This window comes from Crotalus tigris, unplaced genomic scaffold, assembly GCF_016545835.1.
Source record: "Crotalus tigris isolate CLP2741 ecotype Arizona unplaced genomic scaffold, ASM1654583v1 scf7180000017828.1554129, whole genome shotgun sequence".
In the NCBI taxonomy this organism is placed as follows: domain Eukaryota; kingdom Metazoa; phylum Chordata; class Lepidosauria; order Squamata; family Viperidae; genus Crotalus; species Crotalus tigris.
In genome coordinates, this window is record NW_024096658.1 from 919,993 (window position 1) to 946,149 (window position 26,157).

The 26,157-nt window shown below is 39.2% G+C and overlaps 1 protein-coding gene across 1 annotated transcript in view; it reads right to left on the bottom strand.

The window, feature by feature from the left end:
• Positions 1-26,157, bottom strand: part of TMEM135 (transmembrane protein 135) — a 168,539-nt gene that overhangs the window by 44,986 nt on the left and 97,396 nt on the right. Inside the window, exon 6 of the mRNA XM_039342959.1 lies at positions 16,163-16,209. Coding sequence (XP_039198893.1) covers positions 16,163-16,209 — 47 coding nt within the window. The remainder of the gene's footprint in view (positions 1-16,162; positions 16,210-26,157) is intronic.

Consider the following 26,157-nt stretch of genomic DNA (forward strand, 5'->3'; position numbering starts at 1 on the left):
TTTGGTCCATGTCAGACATGTCAAACTCGCGACGTCATATGACGTCGCGCAACGTATCGGGACAGTTTTGCCATTGCTTCCAGATGACGCATCTGGCCCATGACTTGAATCGCCCTGTCGAGCGTAGCAGGTCGGCGGCAAAATCATTAAAAAGGTGTTTGCGGGCTGCTTGTGTGTCGAATCTGATGCATGCGTACTTCATCCAACTGCTCGGCTTGTGGCACTGCTCGGCTTGTGATTGGTCATGTGGTCGCGCACTGAATGCTTACTGTGGGCGGCGACCATTACGTTTTGTTACACAACTGACATCTGGGGGTGTGTGTACAGTGATTAATTACATGCGAAAGGTAAATAAAAGATTAACAAGATGTGAGTTTGGGCATCTTTTTTCTTACAAAAAAAGCACTGTGTGTATGTATGTATGCATGTGTGTGTGTGTGTGTATGTATGTATGTAGTATGTATGTATGGATAGATATATAGACAGATATAAAAAAGCACTGTGTGTATGTATGTATGTGTGTGTGTGTGTGTATATATATGTATATGTATCTGTGTATATGTAAACCACACATTGCTGCTCAAAGCAAGAAGCTAAAAACACCAGCCTGAAGATGACGAATGTGACTTCGTCGAAACGTTGCCAAGACACTTCCAATTTTACGAGGGAGAAAACCCGAACAACCAAAGACCTATATACAAATACCCGCGAAAACCTCAGAAAACATATATATATATATATATATATATATATATATATATCTATATATATATATATATATATATATATATATATATATATATATATATATATATATATATATATATCTTTTATACAAATATCTTTTTTTTTCACCTTGTATCTCTGAAAAACATTGAAAATTACTTGTACATCACAACGCTTTGATATAGCTTCGCTTTAGATATGGTATCAATTAACAAGTTGCTACTTAATGATACTTTTTGTGGGCCAGGTTCAAAATTGGAGCAGCGGTGCGCACGTTTTCCAGCTTGGCGGCCCATCCCGGGGCAGGGGGTGGTGCGTATGTGAGTGGCAGGCGCACAAGTGCACAGTTCCATTTGTGCGAGTGGCACACACCCGCTCCCTCCGCTCAACAAGTGGAACTTCATGTGTGAGCAGAGGGTGCTTGCAGTCACGCGCAAACCTCCCCTCAGGCGAGCAGAGAGCACTCGTGTGCAAAACTTCGCACAATTGGAGCTTCACTCATGCACTGGGCCATTTCTCCCACAGCCCGGTTTCGAACAGGCCCCGGCCCAGTGGTTGGGCACCCCTGATTTATAGAGTTTCTCATTTAATCCTCCTATAAATAAGCTTGGAACCTTCTGAAAGGGTTAACAGACTTGCATACTTGAAATTGTTTTTGATTGGGGAGGGGGAACGTTGCATTTCACTGTGTGTCATTAGGGTGGGGTACGTTATAAATGTACTAAAGACTCCCCCACCCCAATTTTATAGCAAGTTTAGTTGCTGTAATAAACTTACTGATACATCTCAACATGTCAGCATGGGAACAAGAAGGAAAAAAAAAAGCCATGTAAAAAATGACCATTAATCACTTGGCAAATTTGAAGATGTGTGGGAAACAGTCTGCTTTGTATCACTAGCTGTTTTCATATAATTCACCCTGCAATAATCTTGTACTGTACTTATCTCATGGCAAGGTGCCCAAAGAGGAAACCACAACATCTAACCACAAAATAGTTGTTCTTTTCCGTCCCTGGGTTTACAGGTTAGCTCACTGGAGCAGAATCCTAGGTATTTAGCAGTGGCCCTGAAATACTACATATTTCTGAAATACTAATTTCTAGTAATCTCTTAAAACCTGCAAATGCTTTCCGAAACATGTGCAAACCTGTTGATTTAAACTGTATTTCCAAGATAACTGCATAACAAGAATGGGTGGCATCTAAGATTTATGTAGAACTCACATTATAATGTTATGAAAGGCACATATTTGAATTAATGGTCTAAATCAGTGGTTCTCAACCTTTTTATACGGCGACCCCGGTCACAAGGACGCAGCACGCATGCGTGAGGCGGCGCGCATATGCGACGCCGCCCCCATGCGCGGTGCCGCCAGCTGAGGAAAAAAAATGGCGGATCGCGTTGTTTGGCGACCCCCGTGAAATGGTCGTTCGACCCCAAATGGGATCACGACCCACAGGTTGAGAACCGCTGGTCTAAATGAACACAAAGACAGTTATGTATATTTTATTTATCTATCTAATTAAGCTTATATGCTGCCCACCTCTCTAACCAGTGATTCTGGTTGGCATCTAATTTCTTTTTAATGTAAAAATAAATATATATATTAATCAAGGTTATGGCTCCTATTCTTTAATACAAACTTCAAAATCATGATAGTCAAATTTTAATTTTGCAATAAAATGTTTTGAAAGAAAGAAATATATGAAGAAGATAAAGAAAGCTTTTGTCTTTCAGTAAATTTAAAATGGCATTGGTGTTGCTGATTAATGTTGCTGAAAGATAGTTTTATATAATTATATGGTTGATGTAGTTCTTTAAAAGCTGTTTGGACATTAGGCGGTATCCAAGCTTATTAAAGCATATGACAGATGTACATGGAGTCCTCGACTTAACGACCACAATTCAGCCTAAAATTTATACTGTTAAACAAGACGGTTGTTAAGTGAGCGTTGCTCCATTTTACAACCTTTCTTGCCACCATTGTTAAGTGAATCACTACTGTTGTTAAAGTTAGTAACATGGTTGTTAAGTGAATCTGGCTTCCCCATTAACTCTGCTTATCAGAAGATTGCAAAAAGTGATCACATTACTGGGAAACTGCAAACATCACAAATATGAGCCGGCTGCCAAGGGTCTGAATTTTGATCACATGACTATGGGGATGCTACAACGGTCATTAACCGTGAAAAATAGTCTGACACTTTTTTCAGTGTTACTGTAACTTCAAATAGTTACTAAAGGAATGGTTGTTAAGTTGAGGACCATCTGTCAATAGAAGCCACGTTCTATTGATACTAGACATTGGAATACTAACACATCCCAGAAACACTACACTGGGAAATGATGGTTTAATAAACATGCATCTTGAGCTAGGGCAAATTTACATATAAGTAAATTGTGTTTAATGTATTGAGGTACATTCCCAAATCAGCACATCCCAAGGATGCCAATTCATAAAACTGCATACCAGAACAGAACTGCCACAAGATGTGTCTATTTTAATGAGAGGATCTTAGAAGATGTGATTAAATTACATCCTCTTGTTGCGGTGAAATTTCAAGCAGGAAGGCAACAATTCTGATTAGGTTTACAAGAGATAGCGAAAAAAGAACAAGCCCCTATTTTATTTTATTTTTTGCCTTATGGAAACTTGGATATGATAGGGAACCTGAAAAAGCAGCACTGGATATTTAATCTAAAAGCTTTCCAGGCATTTCAAGTATAGGGTGAAATGCTACTTTTAAACTGTAGCATGGCCCCAGAGAGCAAAGAAAGAAACCGAATCTATAAAATTCAAATGTTTACCATCACCACCCTTGTAACATCAGCCATGTTCTCAGCAGAATCAAGGAACTGAGAGCGGCAACAGGAATGTGTGTCATTGTTGGTGACCCAGTCCTAACCATTCCAGCCAATTGGGACAGAGATAGCCCCAAGCAACCTATCCTCAGAGGCCTGAGAACCAGACCAGCTATTTCTCCTTCCCCTCCCCCACACACACATACACATCTGGGGATGACAGAAACATGATTAACAGCCAAAGGCCGGTCACATAATGCATTAAAGGGACAAAAGGGCTTTGTGACTGACAGAGGGAATCTTAAAAGGAAACCAAGCAGCCCCACTCATTCTTCCTGGGATGGCTGTGTTCGGAGACACCCGAAACTTCAGCCCTTAAAAGCGTCTCCTATTACTGCCAGCTCACCTTGCAAGCAAGCACCTTCCTGAGGCAGAGAATCAGTCACCCGCTGGAAATGCAACCACTGTTTAAAGTCAGAGATAATGACTTTGGGAATGGAGAAGCTTGCTTGTAATTCAGGACTGCTTGTCTCCAGCACTGATTTCCCCCTCTGACAACATCACTATGTACTTTATCTGGGGAAATGAAAGCCATATAAGCCAGCAAGGTACAGTTAGCTTCAAGGGTGTGTCTCCCAAACAAGGAGGAAGTTACATTTCTTTCTGCCTGTGTATTGATTTTTTTTTAATCCCAACTTTTATTACTTAATAAATAAGCAGTGAACATACTTAATGGTCCTTCCTCTTCCTATTTTCCCCAACATCCCCTCTTCCATATGTCCATACGTGACATGGATTTTTGTTGCTGTTGTTACTGTTTACTTTGTCCAAACATGAGCTGGGAGAGAAGGACTGGTCGTCTACTACTTGCTAATACTGCTAATACGAAGGAGGAGGAGGAGGAGGAGGAGGAGGAGGAGGAGGAAGAGGAGGAGGAGGAGAAGAAGGAGAAGGAGAAGAAGAAGAAGAAGAAGGAGGAGAAGAAGGAGGAGGAGGAGAAGAAGAAGAAGAAGAAGAAGAAGAAGAAGAAGAAGAAGAAGAAGAAGAAGAAGAAGAAGAAGAAGAAGAAGAAGAATAAGAAGAAGAAGAAGATGAAGAAGAAGAAGAAGAAGAAGAAGAAGAAGAAGAAGAAGAAGAAGAAGAAGAAGAAGAAGAAGAAGTTGTTGTTGTAAGGAATCTTGGAGGTCATCTAGTCCAAACCCCTGCTCAGGGAGGAAATCCTATACCATTTCAGACAAATGACTGTCCAGTCTCTTCTTAAAAACTTCCAGTGTTGGAGCACAACCTTCCAGAGGCAGGTTGTTCCACTGATTAATTGTTCTGACTATCAGGAAATTTCTCCTTAGTTCTAGGTTGCTCCTCTCTTTGACTAGTTTCCTAAGGTGGTGATTAATGCTAAGGTGGGACTAGAACTCACCATTTCTTGGTGATTGGCCCAGTCACCCAGCTGGATTTAATGCCTAAGATGGGACTAGAACTCACCCTCTCTTGGTAACTGGTACAACATCACCCACCTAGCTTTAATGCCTAAGTTGGAACTAGAACTCACCATCTCCTGGTGATTGGCCCAAAGTCACTCAGCCAGCTTTAATGCCTAAGAGAACTCATGGTTTCCTAGTGACTGGCCCAATATAAGTCAGCCAGCTTTAATGCCTAAGGCGGGACTAGAACTCACCATCTCCTCATGATTGATCCAAAGTCACCCAGCTGGCTTTCAGGCCTAAGGCAGGACTAGAACTCACAGTTTAGTATTTTTGGTCACTTGAGAAAACTGCATCCCATGTTCCCACTGAATGCATAACTGCTGCGGTTATTTAAATACAGTGTTTGTGCTATTGTTTCTGCATGCTGCCCTCCTCTCAGAACCTGAACTAGAAGACAATAAATGTAATTAATAAACACAAACTTGAAACCTCTGTGACAACATCAAACCACTGATCTAAGGGAATAATGAAGATTTGCCCAGCATCATAGATAGAATGTTAGTAACATCCCCTCTTCCATATGCACCGTGGCATGGATTTTTGTTGCTGTTGTTGTTTACTTTGTCCAAACATGAGATTTATTCCGTGAGAATAAACAATGGCCCGACACAGTTAGCATTTATCAGAGGTAGGAACAGACTCCAACTCTTTGTCAGAATGACACATCAGATAGCACAACACAAGCTCTATTCTTATTACATGGCATCATGGCACAAACAGAAAAAGGGCCAGGGCTTCCATTGTGATATTTCTGTTGTCATTTGGCTCCGGCTTTCTCCCTCTACATCTGCCCACAAACAGTATGGACATTGGGTGACGAAATGCATATTTAAGAGGGACTCAAATCAAGATTTATTGCATCTGTCTAATGCTGCCTGCTATCATTTGAGAGGCATGATGAGAATATGAAAGTCGTATTTTCTGCTTAGCTTTTCAGTTTGCATTTTTGCTGCCTTATAACTGGGCACTAAACTCAAGATATTTGTGCAGATACTCACTGGTTCAGAATGTTGTATGTTCTCTTTTCCTAACAAATACAGTATGATCACTTATTTGCAATCCTTTAATACTGCGACCACATACATAAAGTATAATATTAAGAAGAGGGGAGGGGAGGAGAGGAGAGGAGAGGGGAGGAGAGAAGGAGTGGAAGAGGAGGAGGAGAAGGGAGAGGGGAGGAGATAGAAGAGAGGAGAGGAGAGGGGACAGGGGAGGGGACAGGGGACAGGGGATAGGGGAGAGGAGAGGAGAGAAGAGGGGGAGGAGAGGAGGGGAGGGAAGGGGAGAGGAGTCTTTATTGGCTAAGTGTGATTGGACACACAAGGAATTTGTCTCCGGTGCATAAGCTCTCAGTGTACATGCAAGTGAGGGAAGTTAGCCCAGAGAAGGAAATATTAAAAAGGCAGAAAAATATATTTTTCCTCAAAAGAACTTTTTTAAAACCAAACCTGGCCCCAAATCTATCTCTCTGCCCCAAGCAAGAGCTAACCCCATACGAATGCAGATGTAAAACCATCAGAGAATTAAAGCCAGAGCAATCAAGAAGACAAAGGAAAAAATCTGCATACCACACCCAAACTCTAGGAGTCATTAGCCCCATCACCTGGGAAGCAGGATATGATAATAGAATTAAACCACAGATATCAAGGCCTAGACAAACACTCAGAAACAGCCTCAAGGTTCATGCCACAGGAACAGCAAACTATTCCAAACAAAAGGCTAGGGGGGTTATAAAACCTACTGCCCATGTGCTCAATCTCTCTGCTTCTTCTCTCCTCTGCACTTTCCTGAAGAACCATCTTTCTGCAATAAACTGTAACCTTCTTCCCAAAGCAGTCACCATGTTTGCTTATTTATTCCCGGCTTGGATGAACCAGGATGAAGACTTTACTTCTAACACAAGCAATACATAAACTTTTATAAATGTATTTCCTTTCAATTCCAGCTGTTTAGAAAAGGAAGCAGCTACTACAGAAAGACCATGGTCTTACATTCCACCATTTCTGCCATTTCTAAAAAAAAACATTTTCACAGAGTTGCTTGGGTCTGTCTCCCTTGAAAAGCCAAGCCTGCAACGGAGAAAGACGAGGCCAAATCAGGTCAGACCAAAGACGGTGGTGATGCAGCAGCTGTGAAAGGCCTACAGAACCGAATCCCAGAGTATAATAGGCCATAAAGCAGAAGTTTGGGGCCAAATATTCTTCAAGTTTCTTCCAACATTGCAAGCCTGATTTTGTATTCAAGTTATATATTTGTCTTGTGAGAATTTCATCCGAGAGGATGCCTAAGCTAGGAAACAGCAGCATTCTTTGAAAGGACTCCAAGGAGAATGATCAACAAGCTGAAATAATTTTTACCGACAATCTAAATCATAAACCCAGCTGAAAGAAAGCCTTCTTCTCGGTGCTAGATTTTCCAGAAATATTTTTAAAATAAGAGGCAGATGGATTTGAAACTGAGGTGCCATAAAAAATGTATATAATATACTTCCATTCCTTTCAATTATGGGATTGTTATCGTTGTTTTAAAAAAAATGCACAGTAGCACTTACTTGCTGTAAGAAAACAGCCTCTAAACGTCCACTGCCTGATATTAGAGCCACCGCAGAGAAAGTGGAAGCTTATTAAATTACACTTTGCATAATAAAATGTTCTAAAAATGGATCTTAGCTTTAGAAATACAGTATCAAAGGTCCTTCTCGCTGACATAACTGATGGAATTACTGCCACAGTTAAATTTCATCCAGTTTCACTTCAGCAAGCTTTGCAGAATTCTAATTTTATGTATGATGGTAGAAGGACTACCTGTACAAATTTTCAGAAGGGTGTGTATCTTGTCACTGTGGAAATGGCAAATAGCAGCAAAGAGATAAACCAAATGCAGGTCTAGGTCAGAGGTAGGCAACTATGACCTGTGAACTTCCTTTATGACCTGTGAACTTCAATTCCCAGAATTCTTGAGCAACTGGTCAGGAATTCTGGGAGTTGAAGTCCACAGGTCATAAAAGGCCACAGTTGCCCACCCCTAATCTAGGTGCAATTTAAATCTTATTTTTAAAGAAAACAAAATTTGGAATCTGAAAATTCTCATGTTTTTCTTATTGTTGATATCAACAAAACTGATCAGTAAGTACAAAGATAAAGTCACTTTATTGGTGAGATGGGTGGCATATAAATTAGTAAATAAATAAAATAAATGGAGAATGATAACCAAATCCTATAATTAAGTTGTCCTTTTTTTGCTAAATACTACCTTTCCTGTTTCTTATTAAATCCTAAATATCTAATATCAAATGTTTAAGTATTTCATTTAAACTCTGACTTTTTTTTAATCATATTTTTCATTGCAATATGAAAATAAATCCCCATATTATGAAAAATACTTTTGGTCTTTCATAGTTTTTATTAACTACAATTACCGGTACTAGAGGCATTTAATCAAAATTAACCTATCTAATGTTGTTTATTTTAGATGTAAAATAATTTCTACTTGTTATTTTTACACTTTTGCACTCTTTTCACTGATGCTGTTTCTTTCCTATAGTTTGCTATTTATTTTATATTGCATTCTATTTTGCTCTTCTACTTGTCTGGGTGTTTATGTTTACTTAACATACGTCATAGTGCTGATATTTATTTTATATCATGTTCTATTTTTTTTCTTCTGTCTGAATGTTTATGTTTACTTAACATACATCATATTGCCGATATTTTGAGGTGTCATCAGTTTGTTGCCTTTCAAAAAAATCTGCATAATTTCTATCAGCCACGATCTTAAAAAAATAAAGTTGATTCTTATAACAACCTAGGTCACAGAATTTTTCACACATTTTCACAAAGGAAAGACTTTGTTTGTTGTACCAGTCTGGAAGAGAATACAATTTGAATAATTAAAATGCCCCTGGTCGAAAAGAAAAATTAAGTGTTAAAAAGTATCTGACTCTCTAAATCTTCCTTTTTGTTTCTTTTTTTAAAAGTAAGCATAAGTGTTCAGAGCTAAATGGGAAAGAGATTGGAAAAAAGCCTACAGAACATCTAGGGTGAAAGATGACCGTCTACATATTGTGTTTTGAAAACAAAACAGGATAAAAGATTGTATTACCCGAGCCGCAGGTTATTTGGTCCTATTTAACTGCTTTGGCTCATATTTCATTAAAACACTCCCTGCAAAAATTGTAGGAGGATACATGAGGATAGGGAAAAGGAAAGGAAAAAAAAAGCTATCATTAAAATATTTTATGAAATGGGCCCCCAATCTCAAATTTCATTAGAATTATAAAAACTCATTAGTCAGAAAGCAAATCTGAAATGAGTAAAATGACAACTCCTATTTACAAAAGTGGATTTGACAATTTTAGTCAAATATATATATATTTGCATACATTCAAAAGTAATCCTTAACGATTCTTTACAACTCTAGCTTAACACTTTTTCTTTCCAATGTTTAGTACAAATTCAGACACATCCAGTGTGAATCACTACCAAGGATTTATCACCATAGTAACTAATCTAGCCTATTGTCCATGCAACTTAAGAAAATTGCTGGATGTCTTAAGGCGATGTTGCAATGGATTTGTATTAAGTACATGTCATGAACAAAATGAAATATTTAGCCTATAAAATTCTACTGGAATCATTCAGCATACACAAGAAGCTGTCCAATTCTTTGGAATCAATTCCTGAAAGTTGATTTGCTATATATGTGGGACAGAGCCAACAGTACATCAGTGTGCAACTTTTAAAACAACCATATCTACGGCTGGAATCATGTCAAAGCTTCCGAATGCAAAAAAGATATGTACGCTTTAAAGAGTTTCATGTTGTCATGTCTTCCAAAACTCTAAGAATGCATAAAGATAAAGCAAAAATATTTAGGACAAACCAGATGGAAAGTTAATGTACAGCATTCTTTATATATTATGGGGATAACTTTAAAAACGTAAGAATATCACATCGGTCTTAATACTCTCAGCAACCAGCCTAAAAATTCAACTCTTTATCACAAATTCAGTTGGACATTTAAGATTCAACTATTTGATAACCAATTAGGGCTCCCAATTTGAAAGCTCAACAGCTAATCATGAGTTTTTAGCACTATTGCAAGTGGCAGTCACAGAAGCAGTGGTCCCACATCTTTTTTTTACAAAAATAACTTAGTGCGCTTGGTGTCAGTAAAGAAGCTAAAATAGAAGCCCATGAATAAGATTTGGCTTAATCTTTTGATAAATGTAGTAGTAGTCAATTTGTTTACTGTGTTTATAATAAGAGGCCCAACAACGAGACTTGAGGAATGCTTACTGACAAGGGGAAAGATTGAGAAATAAGGCCATTCAGTGAAACTAGAATACTGCATGAGATAAATAAGGCTGACAGCTTCTGGAGGCAGGTTGTTCCACTGATTAATTGTTCTGTCAGGAGGTTTCTCCTTAGTTCTAGGTTGCTTCTCCCCTTGATTAGTTTCCATTCGTTGCTTCTTGTCCTGCCTTCAGGTGCTTTGGAGAATAGCTTGACTCACTCTTCTTTGAGGCAGCCCCTGAGATATTGGAATACTGCTACCATGTCCCCCCTCGTCCTTCTCTTCATTAAACTAGACATACCTAATTCCAGCAACTGCTCTTTATATGTTTTAGCCTCCAGTCCCCTGATCATCTTTGTTGCTCTTCTCTGTACATTTTCTAGAGTCTCAACAACTTTTTTACATCGTGGTGACCAAAACTGGATGCAGTATTCCAAGTGTGGCCTTACCAAGGCCTTGTAAAGTGGTATTAACACTTCATGTGATCTTGATTCTATCCCTCTGTTAATGCAGCCTAGCACTGTGTTAGCTTTTTTGACAGCTGCAGCACACTGCTGGCTCCTATTTAAGTGACTGTCCACTAGGACTCCGAGATCCCTCTCACAGTTTCTACTATTGAGCAAGGTACCCCCTATACCATACCTGTGCATTTGGTTTTTCTTGCCTAAATGTAGAACCTTACTTTTTTTCACCACTGAATTTCATTTTGTTAGATAGCACCCAATGTTCAAGTCTATCAAGATCCTTCTGTATCTTAAGTATCTTCTGGAGTGTTGGCTATTCCTGCCAGCTTGGTTTCATCTGTAAATTTGATGAGAGTTCCCCATCTATCCCCTCATCCAAATCACTGATGAAGGTTCAAACCATTTAAATGCTGTACTGGTAACACTAAGACAACTCAAACATGCTTTTAACATTCGGTGGTCCAAGATGTCAAAAACCTACAGATAGAGCCAACCACAATAAAACTGATGATAGGCACTTTGCCTTGGCCACCATAAGCCATTAACAACACAACCTAATGCAGATTCTATAGGTTATCTGACATGAAAACCCAAATGGAATAGATTATCTATTGAAAGATGAAGTGAGAATTGAAAAGGAATGATTCTTTCAAGAACTTCAAATAAAAAGGAAAGGACACTTGGTGAATATTAGGATAAACAAAAGGATCAAATGAAGATTTCATTTTTAATGAAGATCACACATAAGCATGTTTTCAGGAGTCAGCCCCCCCCCCCCAAACTGAAAGAAAACAGTTCACTAGCCTCATACCAAAAAGAAGGAAATAAGGGAGGCAGGATAAATGAAGGAAAGAGTGAGAAGTATCAGAATGAAGGACAGTATTAGAAAGCCCAGTGACCACGTTCTTCTATAAATGGGGGTGTGTGTGTGTATGTGAAAGCTAGCTAGAATTAGTAAACTGTTGGAACTGAGCTTTGCTACAAATACGAAATAATTATCAAAATCACCAGGTTTCAAGAACAGTTGGTAAAGGTGAAGATAAAAATGATGGGAAATCGGCGAATGTCTTCTTGGGAGATTTTGCTTGAGTACCTATTAAATTTTCCCTACTCCAGTCAATCAAAATATGCAGAGAGGTTGAGATTTGAAAAGATTGGATAGAGATAAATGCAATAGATCAAAAAAGGTGAGATACATATAAAACCTCCACAGGGTTGAAAGCCATACTGTCCACTATATTCCTAACAATAGTAGTATTTAATGCTGCAGATATTCTCCAACTCTGCTTCCAAGCAATCTTATTTAATTTCTCACCAGTCTTTCCAAAGCTGATTCAATGTGGCTGGCCATCCTACTGCTTTACAGTCCATGAAAATTCCTAGCTAAACTTTCCCTATCCTGATGCCCTCCAGATGTGTTGGAAAACACAGCCTTAGATCATCCTGGGTGGGAACCATGAAAATTGTAGTCCAACACATCTGGAGCACATCAAGCTGGTGAAAGTTGTTTTAAAGTCATAAAATGAAGTTGCTACTAGATCTTGTGAACCCTTCAATACAGGGCTGGGGAAAGGGAGAGCAAAGAATCCTTTAAGAAACTCTGTTTAGTCTAAAACATCCTTGGTGGGTGGGCTAGAGCAAGAGTACTGTGAACTTGGCAACTGAAGAGTAAATCTGTTTTAACATCCAGATTAAACTCTGTTAACTACTGACTTTGAATAACAAACACCGAGAAGCAAAGTTGGTTCTGAGCTATATTTGTTGGTGATTGAAAGACACCGCAGTCCAACACAACTGGAAAATATCATATTGTGAAAGGTGGAACAAGGGTATCCAGGGAAAAGTTGGCTTGAACTTTGAAAAGTTGCAAATTTACAAGCTTTCAGCTATTAAATGTTCCAATTCTGAAGATCTTGAGCCTGGCATAGTAGGATATTATGGAGCCAAGCAATCATTATTTCTTATGGGACATGACATAAAACTAACTTCCAAGTTTAACCATATGAGGTCTCAACTTCCAAGGAACAAATGATGAACCGAAGACATCTCTAATAAAAGGAGAACCAATGACCGCAGTGGAATGAAGAGCTGGAAAATAGCTTAAATTCCTCTCTGGATAAAGAGATGATTTGAGATTGCACACAAGTGCTCCACACAGTTACTCCTCGCAAGGAGATTAGAAGACAGTGGCAAGTCATTTCTTTATATATTTCTTCTTTTTTTACTATGTTCTTATTTGTTCTTTCTTTTCTATTTTTCTTTCTATTTTGTCTTATCTGCACTTTCTACTTTTTTTTCTTTTATTTTATTTTTATATCTCAGAGGAGCATTTTCTAGAGCACATTTTGAACAGCTAGACCTCATGGTAAGATATGGGAGGTTTCTTGGAGTTTAGTTTGAAGAAAGACTGTATTTGTGGAGCACCAGTTGTTGAAGATATATTCTTTCTGACTATAGACCAGTGGTTCTCAACCTGTGGGTCGGGACCCAATTTGGGGTCGAACAACCATTTCACGGGGGTCGCCAAACAATGCAATCCGCCATTTTTCCCCCCTTTTCCTTAGCTGTGCTACTCCCTTTTATTCTATTGGCTTTTGAAAGCCAATAGAATAGACCAGTGGTTCTCAACCTTTCTAATGCCGCAACCTCATAATATAGTTCCCCATGTTGTGGTGACCCCCAACCACTTATACATTACCGGGTGCCAGGGGCGTTGCCAAAGAAAATGGGGAAAAAATGGCGGACAGCCTTGTTTGGTGACCCCCGTGAAATGGTCGTTCGACCCCAAATGGGGTCCCGACCCACAGGTTGAGAACCACTGGAATAGACTCTCTTGAATAGAGTCTAATTCTATTGGCTTTCAAAAGCCAATAGGAATTGTCCAGGCTCTCTCTACCCTGCTGAGCCTGCCAAAAGTCCCATTCTGCAAACGGTGCTGCACCAGTTAGTAGTCCTCGACTTACGACCAGTTGAGTAGTCCTCAACTTACGACTGGTTGGGGGTCGCGGCATTAAAAAGGTTGAGAACCACTGCTATAGACTATATTCTGCAGAAGGGACTGCTTAATTAAATTCTTACTTAAAAACTTAAAAAAAAACAGGGCATCCAGGACATACTGTCTTACTCTTTTCAGGGAACAAACCAGCTTATCATTACTATTCAAAGGCCATTTCAAAGAGGAGGGAATACTTAGACCAGATTGGTGTTAAATGTAGGGATCATGACTTGCTATGAACATGTCCTATTGTTCTCTTTGCATCTACTTGTATATTTGTATTAGTTTTATAGTTCTGATATGGCCAAATGACTAAATCAATAAATATTCTATTCTATTCTATTCTATTCTATTCTATTCTATTCTATTCTATTCTATTCTTCTATTCCATTCCATTCCATTCTCTATTCTATTCTATTATTCTATTCTATTCTATTCTATTCTATTCTATTCTATTCTATTCTATTCTATTCTATTCTAATCAGCTATACAAATCAACATATGGTTGTTTGTGTTTTAATTCTAAAATAGAATAAACTCTACTTACCTTATTACTTTTAAACAATATACATTCCACCTTAGATTATACGTTACTGGTGCAATTTTTAATATTCTTTTTTAGTTTTAATTAAAAAATAAAATAAAACTCATTTAAGCCATTCACCCGACTGCCTAAAGAGCAGATTTAAAGTTGCATAATAAAATGTTTAAACCAAACACACAGAAAGAGTTGCCAGAAGCCAAAGATCAACGTCCAAGCAATGCAATCATCATGACTGAGCCAAGTGGGAAGAAAGCAAGCCAAAGAAAAAGGCAGACAGAATTATGACTGCTTTTCTTCTTCGTGGATCCCATGAGTAGGTTTAGGGAAAGGTTTACTCAATTTGCTGAACTTAGTTGCCAAAGTTTAGAAGGTCTTTTTTTGTGTGTGTGTGTGCTCATCCCCACAAAAAGTCAATAATAGAAAAATCTAGAAGCAAAATCTCAAGGAAAGCATTGGCTCACTGAAGTGATGTGGCTAGGTTATGAACACAACAATGTTCCAAAGGTTAAGCATTGCTACAGAAATGCAGCACACCCATGCCCCAACTGCAATGAGAAAGATAAGAATATTAGCCAGTAAGTAAACTAAGTTGATTCTGGAGAACATGGTTCTAGATCTAAGAATGTTTTCTGTTAGCGTTATAAATTGCATTATAAATTCAAACCAACACTTTGATTTCCACTGGAAGCCTCTTGAAAGCCAGCGACTGACCTACAGCTTTGGTGTCATGTGCTCTTGCAACATGTACTAATTAACAATTGCACTGTGAATCAACTGCAGCCTCCGAGCCATCTTCAAAAGCATCTCTGTGCAGAACGTATTACGTATTCTTTCTGTCTGCTAGAATACTGATGTTGAAAGCAGGGGATAAATAATAACATCCCTCTCAATCTCATCGAACTGTAATATTAGTTATGCCATTGCTTCTTAGGAAACCACCACGAATAATTATTGTAAGTCCGCACAACTCTTACTCCCAGAATTCCCCAGCCAGACAATTGAGATCCAGACATCCTAAGACTGCTAAGATCAAGCAGCCTTGATCTAATGAATAGCCACATTGATCTAATGTATAAGCCACACAAAGAAAGTAAAGGATTTTTAAACTCACCAACTCTAACTTGGTGCTTTATCCACTAGACCAGAGGTAGGCAACCTTGGCTCTTTTATGACTCGTGGACCTCAATTCCCAGAATTCCTGAGCCAGCTTAGCTGGCTCAAGAATTCTGGGAGTTGAAGTCCACAAGTCATAAAAGAGCCAAGGTTGCCTACCCCTGCACTAGATCAAACCGTCTCTCCCTATTTTAATTCTCCTTATTTTATTCTCAGGGTTAGAATTTTCCCTTTTTTGCAGAAATTAAGTTAGAATAAAACAGAATGCCTTTGTAAAATTCCACGATTTTAAATGGAAGAGCAAGGAAAAAAAATATCATTATATATACATCCATCATGGTATGTCATCACAATGTTTCCCCAGAGAATTTGTTTCTTGGCTGTCATGTTAAAATTAATAACCGTAAGTGGTTTTGGAACTAGCAATAGGTGGCTATGGAACTACAATAGTAGGAAATGGCCATATGCAATGGATGTTTCATTGTGTTAAAAGCAAATGAATAACTAACTCCTTACTGGGCGCACTCCCAATGTTTCCTGTGTTTTCTTATACATGGTGTTATATAATATAATCCCAAGAAAATTAAATTTGCAATGAAATCTAACTATACTTCAGCAGTTTATTTATTTTTTTTCTTTCAGAATAAGAACTTTCTGTTTGGGCGAAGATATAAAAGCACAGCACTTTCCATTTTAAATAAACTTTTAACATAAAGTAAGAAAAGTATTGGCAACATACCTGAAAAAGAACATAAACAGGGCAGCTGTTACACAGAACAAAAGGACCTATAAAAAGGAAAAAGAACATTATTTAAACAGCTAATCCCAATTAAGTACTGACAAACCAAGATCAGATTTCAGGAAGTTTTAAATAATTCAAAGACCTCATTAGGCACATTATAAAAAGTGAAATTTACAGTAAAAAATGTCAATAACGATGTTACAAAGAACAGGGTTGGAGTTGTTGGGGTTTTTTTGGTTTTTTTTTTGTCCTTTTGGCTATGCTCAACAAAATACAGACTCTCTCTCTCTATATGTGTGTATGTGTGTATATACGTATATGTATACATACATACATACATACATACATACATACATACATACATACATACATATATAGTAAATTAAAATTTTGGTCTTATTTCTTTGATTGACCATGACAAAATCCACCTATCCCAGCTTTGCTAAACATGTAAGCCAGGGGTAGGAAAGCTTGGCTCTTTTATGACTTGTGGACTTCAATTCCCAGAATTCCTGAGCTAGCCATGCTGGCTCAGGAATTCTGGGAGTTGAAGTCTACAAGTCTTAAAAGAGCCAAGGTTGCCTACCCCTGATGTAGGCCAATGTGAAGATTTATATATATATATATTTAATCAATTTTATATAGCCACTCATCTCAGCAAAGGATACCCTGGGTGACAAACAAGAATCAGTAAGAACAATTAATACAAACAAAAAACGTACAGAATAAAAATAATAATAATAAATATCAGTATCACAAAAGTGAAAATACAAACGATAGGAGGAGGAGAATAAAGATGGCCACCTCAGTATTTATTTATTAATCAAATTTATGTAGCCGCCCACCTCACCTGAGGCGACTTTTGGATGGACAGATGGACAGGAAGTTTGTCTTTGGGTCTATCTTAAAGTAAAGGAGCAGAAGGCCAACAAATGGGATGGGAAGTGGTTATTGCACTGGCCCAGAAAAGACCTCCAAATTGCTAGGAACTGAAACAAAATATTTTATAAAATAAATAAATAATTTAATGAAAAATTAAAATAAAATAAAAAGGGGTGAGAGAAGGAGGTAATGGCAGGTCCCTAGGGGTTCTAGAACCAGGATTTATAAAAGGCAGAAGGCCAATGTGTCAGGATGGCATCATCTTTGCCAGCGCCTCATGCAGATTGTGAAGAAGAACAAGCTTGAAATATAAACTGAGCTAAACTATATGAAGATACTGGTGTTTCCTACAATAAACACTATGCTTTTCTGCAAAGTCTTGGAAAAGAAGACTGCAATAATAGCCAGGTATTCAGGGGATGGGGGTGGGAAGGCAGCCCTTAAATTAGCCAACATGATTTTGTTTAATTATTGCCTATTATTGTGAGTTTAGGTACATTTTGTTGTTTTATGGGCATGAGCCATCTAGAACCCACGAAGGAGCAGCACAGAAATATGTGATTGACTGAAAGAATGAAAAAAAATTAATGAAGCAGAAATGTATACCAAAGACAAGATTGCGAATGATTACCTATACACACACATATCAAAAATACAATGGAGAATTCCTATCATTATATAACACAAATGTACAAGAAATAGAAATTAAATTTTAAAAAGCCTTCAATCTTTATTGCTTCTATTCTTGTATCCACCTGCATCCATCAATGCACTGCATTGGAGCCTGCATCTGGATTTACTGTAGATTAAGCAACAATTAGCAAGAGTCTATAGATGTGGCAAATTGTGAGCACTCTCTGACTTGAGTTGCACATATAAATACTTCTTGCAACTCCCTGCAACAAGTTCATGTGTTTCCATTGCTACCCATTAGCACAAGCACACTAACACACTTGTATTTCAGCATGTCAGTTCAATTACTTATTTTATTGTGTCTCAGCAGTGGGTGATGTTGGCAGCCGTTCAAATGGCTACAGGGGACTTTTTGATCATTAACAGCCAACATGGGAGCATGTGACTGGGTTCAGGGTAAGCTCCTTCACCTTTTTTGAAAGTCAAAAACTAACTTTGTGTTAATTTTTAATTGCTGTTCTAAAACAAATGTGTTTATAATTGTTAGTGCTACTTTGATAGTCCCTAAAAAGAAAGATTAGATTGTAAAAACTCTTTCTAGCTTTCTCCATTGCTGATAGGATTAACATTTTAAATTTAACATTTGATGTTTACCAACCCTCAAAAGCCATTTTTTCATTCGCTTAGCTTGAACATTAATTAAAGGTAAAGGTTTTTTCCCAAACAGTCATATCTGACTCTAGGGGGCAATGCTCATCTCCATTTCTTTGCTGAGGGAGCCAGAGTTGTCCAAAGACATTTTCTGTGGTCAGCATGGCTATACACCAAGGGGCACAAAACACTGTTACCTTCCCACTGAAGAGGTTACTTATTTATCTACTTGCATTTACATAATTTCGAACATTGTTGTTGTTCTTAGTTGTGAAGTCGTGTCCGACCCATCGCAACCCCATGGACAACATTCCTCCAGGCCTTCCTGTCCTTTACCATCTTCTGGAGTCCATTTAAGCTCACGCCTCCTGCTTCAGTGACTCCATCCAGCCATCTCATTCTCTGTCGTCCCATTCTTCTATTGCCCTCAGTCTTTCCCAGCATTAGGCTCTTCTCCAGTGAGTCCTTCCTTCTCATTAGGTGGCCAAAGTACTTGAGTTTCAACTTCAGGATCTGGCCTTCTAAAGAGCAGTCGGGGTTGATCTCCTCTAGGACTGACCGGTTTGAGTGCCTTGCAGTCCAGGGGACTCGCAGGAGTCTTCTCCAGCTCCATAGTTCAAAGGCCTCAATTCTTTGGCGCTCAACCTTTCTTATGGTCCCACTTTCACAGCCATACATTGCAACTGGGAAAACCATGGCCTGGACTATACGCACTTTTGTTGGCAGGGTGATGTCTCTGCTTTTTAGTACGCTGTCTAAATTTGCCATTTCGAACATTTAAGTCCAGCAATTTATAACATAATACAGGTAGTCCTCAACTTACCACTATAATTGAATCCAAAATTTATGTTGCTAAGCAAGACAGTTAAGTGAATTTTGCCCCATTTTCTTGCCACAGTTGTTAAGTGACTCGTTGCAGTTGCTAAGTGAGGTTAGTAACACGATTAGTAACATGGTTATTAAAGTGAATCTGGCTTCCCCGTTGACTTTGCTTGTCAGAAGCTCACAAAATGTAATCCCATGACCCTGAGGGACACTGCAGTCATGATAAATATGAGTCAGTTGCCAATCATCTGAATTTTGATCATCTGTGGGGGTGCGGCAACGGTCATAAGTGTGAAAAACGGTCGTAAGTCACTTTTTTCAGTGCTATTGTTAAGTTCAAATGGTCACTAAACAAAATGCTGTTAAGTCAAGGACTACCTACACCAAAGATTAAAAATCAACTAAAAACTGAAGAAACAAGCAAAAAATAATAAAATTATTTTCCTCTATGGGTTTTAAGCATAGTTGATGAATCAGAGAAGCAATTTCTCATTGTGTTACTTAGACCAGAGTTCCCCAACCTTTCCGGCTTTGCGGACCAGTGGAGGGGGGAGAGAGGATGGTTCCGTGCAAGCGGCCAACAAGTGTGCATGCAGCTCCATTTGTGAGAGCGGCATGCACAAGCGCCGGCTGCTCACACAAATGAAGTGTGCATGCACGCGCTTGCAGGAATTGCCCACTGTTTCCGCAGCCCGGTTGCAAACACCTCAAGGCCCACTAGTAGGCCATGGCCCACAGGTTGGGGACCCCTGACTTAGGCCTTTTTAAGTGTTGAAAAGTTTACGCGGACAAAAAAGGCACAAAGATGCCATCTGCCCTCAGCAGCCATGTACAGAAGCCGGATCTCAAAGCAACCAAGCAAAGAAGACCTTTCAAGGGAGTTTAGCGGAGGCGATAAAGGAAGAGGCATTATGTTTGTCTGTTGTCCATCTGAGAGACACGGAGATGGAGGAAACCGTTCTCATGACCTGCACAAGATGTACCATGTTTGTTTTCTGGCATGAAGAGGACCAGAATTACAAAAGCTGATTATTCTCCTGGAAGAGAAAGTGAGAAGCCTTCCTCCACCCACCCCAGATAATAAAGATGAGAAATTCTAGAATGGAAACAGAACACACTTTGTTGTTGTTGTTGTTAGTTGCGAAGTCGTGTCCCACCCATCGTGACCCTGTGGACAACGTTCCTCCAGGCCTTCCTGTCCTCTACCATCTTCTGGAGTCCCTTTAAGCTCACGTCTACTGCTTCAGTGACTCCATCCATCCACCTCATTCTTTGTTGTCCCATTCTTCTATTGCCCTCAATCTTTCCCAGCATTAGGCTCTTCTCCAGTGAAGGTCTTATGGAAGGTCAATGGTATCATGAAGCTTCCCAGAAAAATATTTAAAAAAACAAAAGAGTATGGGAGAGATAGATAAAGCATGAACTAAAGGTCTAAGCCCGTCAAGATGAGCTCTCGTTCTCTGGAGTTTCAGAGTATCCTAATCAATATTTCTGCTGGATGAATGCAGCAGCCATGGTCTCAGGCATTAAAGAAAAGACCTCAACAGACTGCACAACAACAGATTTTTTACCTCCGCACTGAAGAGGACTGTATTATTAGAGATGCTGAGAAGAATAAAGCAGCCATCTGCCAACTGGATGGCCCATTAAGAAAAGTGTGCTGCTTTCCTGGGACATACATCAGGGATGTGATGGAAATGTTGCTATTTGTTTATTTATTTGTTTATTTCTTCGTATCCTGCTTTTATTATTTTTACAAATAACTCGAAAACAGCAAACCTATCCAACAGACCTTCTTCCTCCTAGTTTTCTCACAACAGCTCTGTGAGTTGGGTTGAGCTGAGAGTGAATGGCTAGCTCAGGGGTAGGCATCCTTGGCTCTTTTATGACTCGTGAACTTCAACTCCCAGAATTCCTGAGCTAGCCATGCTGAGGGGAAAGGGAGAGATTTCCAAGCTGAGCCATGCTGGCTCAGAAATTCTGGAAGTCCACGAGGCATAAAAGAGCCAAGGTTGCCTACCCCTGGGCTAGCTCAAAGTCATCCGATTGGCTTTCATAGCTAAGCTTACACTTGAACTCATGGTCTCCCATGTTCTAGCCTGGTGATTTAACACTAGACTAGTGATAATTATCCCTTACTATCCACCCAGAAACAACTGGACAACATCTTTTTCAGAAGGCAGGACAAGAAACTATGGGGCTAAATTATAAGAAAGTAGCTTTCTTATATGTTCCTAACATGTAATATCCTTATATAATCTCCATATGTAAGATCTGTCAAATAAACAGCCTGCCTATGGATGGAGTAGGCTCTTACTTGTCAGAGTTTTTAATCAGATGGCTGGATCTCCATTGCTGGGCACACCGTAGTAGTAGATTCTTGCATTTAGCAGGAATTAGATTAGATGACCTTCAGGATCCCTTCCAACTTTTTTATGATTCTATGATTTCCTTACCCATATTTCAAATTCCAAGCCTAAGATTGGAATTAGTTGTCGCTTACTTACAACAGTAACAAAAGTATTCCCAAGTTGTATGATATAATCAAAAGTAATTCTGCAGTTATTAAGACCTGTTTTGTTCTTGCAGAAAGAAAAGCTATAGAAAAACGCAAATAAAATCACACAAAAACAGCACCATCTGGACTCTATAAAATTCTATTGTAGAACCAGGTCGTTTACATGTTAGAATTCCTATCTTTAAGTATTTTAAAAATATAGGAATCTCCCAGATTATGCCAACAGCCTATCTTGTCCAGCAGGCTATATTGTACTATAACTAGACAAAGGCATCTGAAATATTTTTAACAGGGGCAAAAGGGTCATCAGATCCTTTCAAAAGTGTGTTTTTCTTACTGTCCTTAATCAAGTGCTAATTAATTTCACTGAATGACTCCCCTGTTCTGGCATTATGAGAGAAGGTAGGGGGAAAAATCTATTTCCTCCACATTGTCCTGTTATTTCCTGTTGCCTTTATTTCTGCAACCAGTCTCTTCCTCTATTACTTTTAAACAGGCCCCTTAACTTCTAAATATATTCAGCACATTTGATTTAAAAATATTTCTGTTGTTCTTATTTTATTTTTTTTTAGTTCCACTGTACTTCTTGGGAAAACATCATTATTCATATTTAGAAAAAGAACATCAGCATAAATATTCCAGGGCCAGAGGGGCAGCTTTAAGATTGCAGAGTGTAAAAGGATGGTAAACGGGGATAATCATATAATTGCATTAAATGATGGAGAGAATTGGAAAGCTAGAAGAGGGATCTGACTTATACTGAGCCACATACTATGATAGAAATTAGGCTTTCTAGATTTCTCTACAAAGGTAAATCCTAACCGTCTTCCCCCTTGTGTTATACATGGCAGTCTGAAAGAATATGGAGGCATAGCGCGGCTCAACAAATGTGTTCCATTTTAAAACACAGGAATCTTTTCCTCCGTCTTTAATTTATACTCTATTTTTATATAACAGAATTGTACACAAACGACAAACATGTAATTAGTAAAATGCATCAACTTGTATTGAAATTTGAAACATAAGAAAATATGCAAAATTATGTATGATAAAGTAGATATATCCTTTAGTGGATATGTCTCTGGACAGCTTTCTTCTTCCAAAAAAAAAAAAAATCTGAAATCTGTACGAAAACATGTACTTGTTTGATTATCCAGAATGCTCTTCTAGGGAATGGAATATCAGCATACATAATGTTTCAGTTGGCTTCTGCTGAGACAACATCCTCTTATAGCTAGCTGTTCCCAGAAAAATAGATTTGGGTAAATAATCTTAATCTGAGCTCTCCGTGGTCCCGTTTTTAATCCACCTTCTAAGTAACATTGACTGTGTCTGGGTCTTTCTTTATTATTACCTACATGATCTAAGTCATTGGAAGATGGAAATATACAAATTTAATAAATAGTCTTTACAGCAACAATAGCAACGAGAAAAACTAGAATTAGAAGCATCCTTCAAATGTCCATTGAGCAGGAAAGACAGGAGCGGCACAAGAACGCTATCGTGATCGCATAAATAAAGGAAAAGCTGACCAATAAGATCTTATCTATTTTCAGATAAATAATAATAAGTTAACGAAAACCTGTAAATGCCATTCAGAACCCTGACTCTTCCAAACTAATTTGCATCATTTTCTGTTACTGATGTAAGGTGACTTCCCTTGCGAAATGTTTTCCTCATCAAGATCAAGGCTTTCTTATCCTTAGGCCTCCACTGTGCATATTTGTTGAAGGCTGAATATACTGCTGTCAAGGGGGCGTGATGGCTCAACAGTTAAAGACGCTGAGCTGGTCCGCTGGAAAGCTGACAGCCTGGGTTTGAGACCCAAGCGCCGCGCAATGGGGTGAGCTCTCGTTACTTGTCCCAGCTCCTGCCCACCTGGCTGTTCGAAAGCATGCAAATGCGAATAGATAAACAGGTACCACTTCAGGGTGAAGGTAACAGCATTCCGTACGCTCGGCATATAATGCTGGCCACATGACCATGGAAATTGTCTTTTGGCTCCCTCCACTAAGAAACGGAGATGAGCACCGTCCCCTTGAGTCAGACATCAGTGCAGAGGAAACCTTTCCTGACAATGAAAACAATTAATCAGTGGAATGGCTTGCCTCCAGAGGTTGCGGGTGCTCCATCACTGAAAACTTTTAAGACGAGACTGGACAGGCATTTGTCTGAAATGGCATAAGGTTTCTTGCTTGAGCAGGGTGTTGGACTAGAACAGGGGTAGTCAACCTTGGCTCTTTTATGACTCGTGGACTAACTTCCAAAATTCCTGAGTCAGCCATGCTGAGGGGAAAGGGAGAGGTTTCCAAGCTGAGCCATGCTGGCTCAGGAATTCTGGGAGTTGAAGTCCATGAGTCATGAAGGTGCCTTAGTTCCTCCATGCTGGCTCAGGAATTCTGGGAGTTGAAGTCCACAAGTCATGAGGGGGCCAAAGTTTCCCCCATCCCGGCTCAGGAATTCTGGGAGTTGAAGTCCATGAATCATAAAAGAGCCAAGGTTGACTACCCCTGAACTAGAAGACCTCCAAGGTCCCTTCCATTGTTCTGTTCTGTTACATCTTTTTACTGAAATCCAATTCTGTTTTTCTATAGGATTAGCAACACAAATACACAACACACAACTGCCAAACAATAGCAAAAGGATATAATCTCTCATTGTGGTGTGCGAAAGTTACAATTTTGCTTCCATCTGATCCCCTAAGAATGAAGACCCTGAAACTTTAAACAAAACTAATATAAAAATGCTCAGACTCTGATTATTTACATATTCAGAATCCCTCAATAAAATGTCCAAATATAAACATATAGATAGGATTCAGTTAGCCTTAACAATGAAGAAGCCAAGTAATCATGAAACAAAGCAAAATGCATTCTAAAAACAAACGTGTCTTGAGAACAACTGAATGGGAGATTGTTTTTTGGACTTATGTCCTGCTTCTCCTAGGACCTGATAGATCAGTGATGGCGAACCTTTTAGAGACCAAGTGCCCAAAAACTGGCCCCGCCCCCGCCCTGCCCCATCCCCCGCCCCGCCTGCCCGCAGGTCCACTCACTGCCTCCAGGGCTCGCCGCAGATCGCCCAGGCGGCCCAGCAGCACTATGGCGGTCATGCCCTGTGCCCGCGCCCTACACCATCAACTGTGCACGATGGGGTGGGAGGGCAGAGTCTTGTCTATGCTGCCTGGCTGCCACATCCTTGGCTGTGCTGCTCTGCGTGGGCCACACTCAGGGGCGACTCTCCTTCAAGGGGGGGCTGCTGGAGAGGAAGGGGTCACGGGAGGAGGCGAGGCTGGGGCAACGGCACGTGTGCCCACAGAGAGGACTCCGAGTGCCGCCTCTGGCACCTGTGCCATAGGTTCACCACCAGTGTGATAGATGATGCATTGTTGGAAGACATTTCTACACTAGAGGAGCCATTTGACTGAGCCAGCAGAACGCTTCTTAAAAACTTAAATATGTTTTCTATCGCATACAATCATAACTGTGTATTCACCAGCAACCAAAGCTGTAAATGACCCAATGATCTGTTGGAATTTTACTTCATTTTTTTTCCCCTTGCCATGACCCATTTATAATTGATTGATGTCTGAAACCTAATAAAATGGGAGCTCTGCTACAGAGAAACCTTGAGATCTTCCAGCTGTATAAATAGCTCTATCCAACAGAAAGAATGGAAGAATTTTGAACTATTGGTGCATTCTTTTAAGTTAAATCTTTATAGTTAGCTTTTCCTAGGTTGTTTTACTTAAACAAGCAAACACTCTTATACTGTATGATTCATACATAAGCAAGCTTGTTCATGTAAGCAGAACTGAAAATTGATGAAGTTTTAACGAAGGATTTTTAATTTTATTTTATAAGTTCAATATATTAAAAAGCAACACAGATGATTAGGGGACTGGTGGCTAAAACATATAAAGAACGGTTGCAGGAATTGGGTAGGTCTAATTTAATGAAGAGAAGGACAAAGGGTGACATGATAGCAGTCTTTCAATATCTCAGGGGCTGCCCCAAAGAAGAGGGGGTCAAGCTATTCTCCAAAGCACCTGAAGGCAGGACAAGAAGCAACGGATGGAAACTAATCAAGGAGAGAAGCAACCTAGAACTGAGGAGAAATTTCCTGACAGTTAGAACAATTAACCAGTGGAACCATCTGCCTCTAGAAGTTGTGAATTGTCTTCTGGAGTGTTGGCTATTCCTGCCAGTTTAGTGTCATCTGCAAATTTGATGAGTTCCCTTTCTATTCCCTCATGTAAGTTATTGATGAATCCCTCTTAGTATATACTTTTTAACACTATTTAATCTTCTCCATAAATTCATTACTTTTCAGCTAGTTCTATCAATATTAATCTGGGACTATTTTAAATATTTAAAATAATGAATAAAGATATTCTCCTGGGGATAATCATTCCAATATTTACAATACAATAAACAAAACCACGCGTTTACAGTTCTGCACAGACACATTAGATCCAATTGAA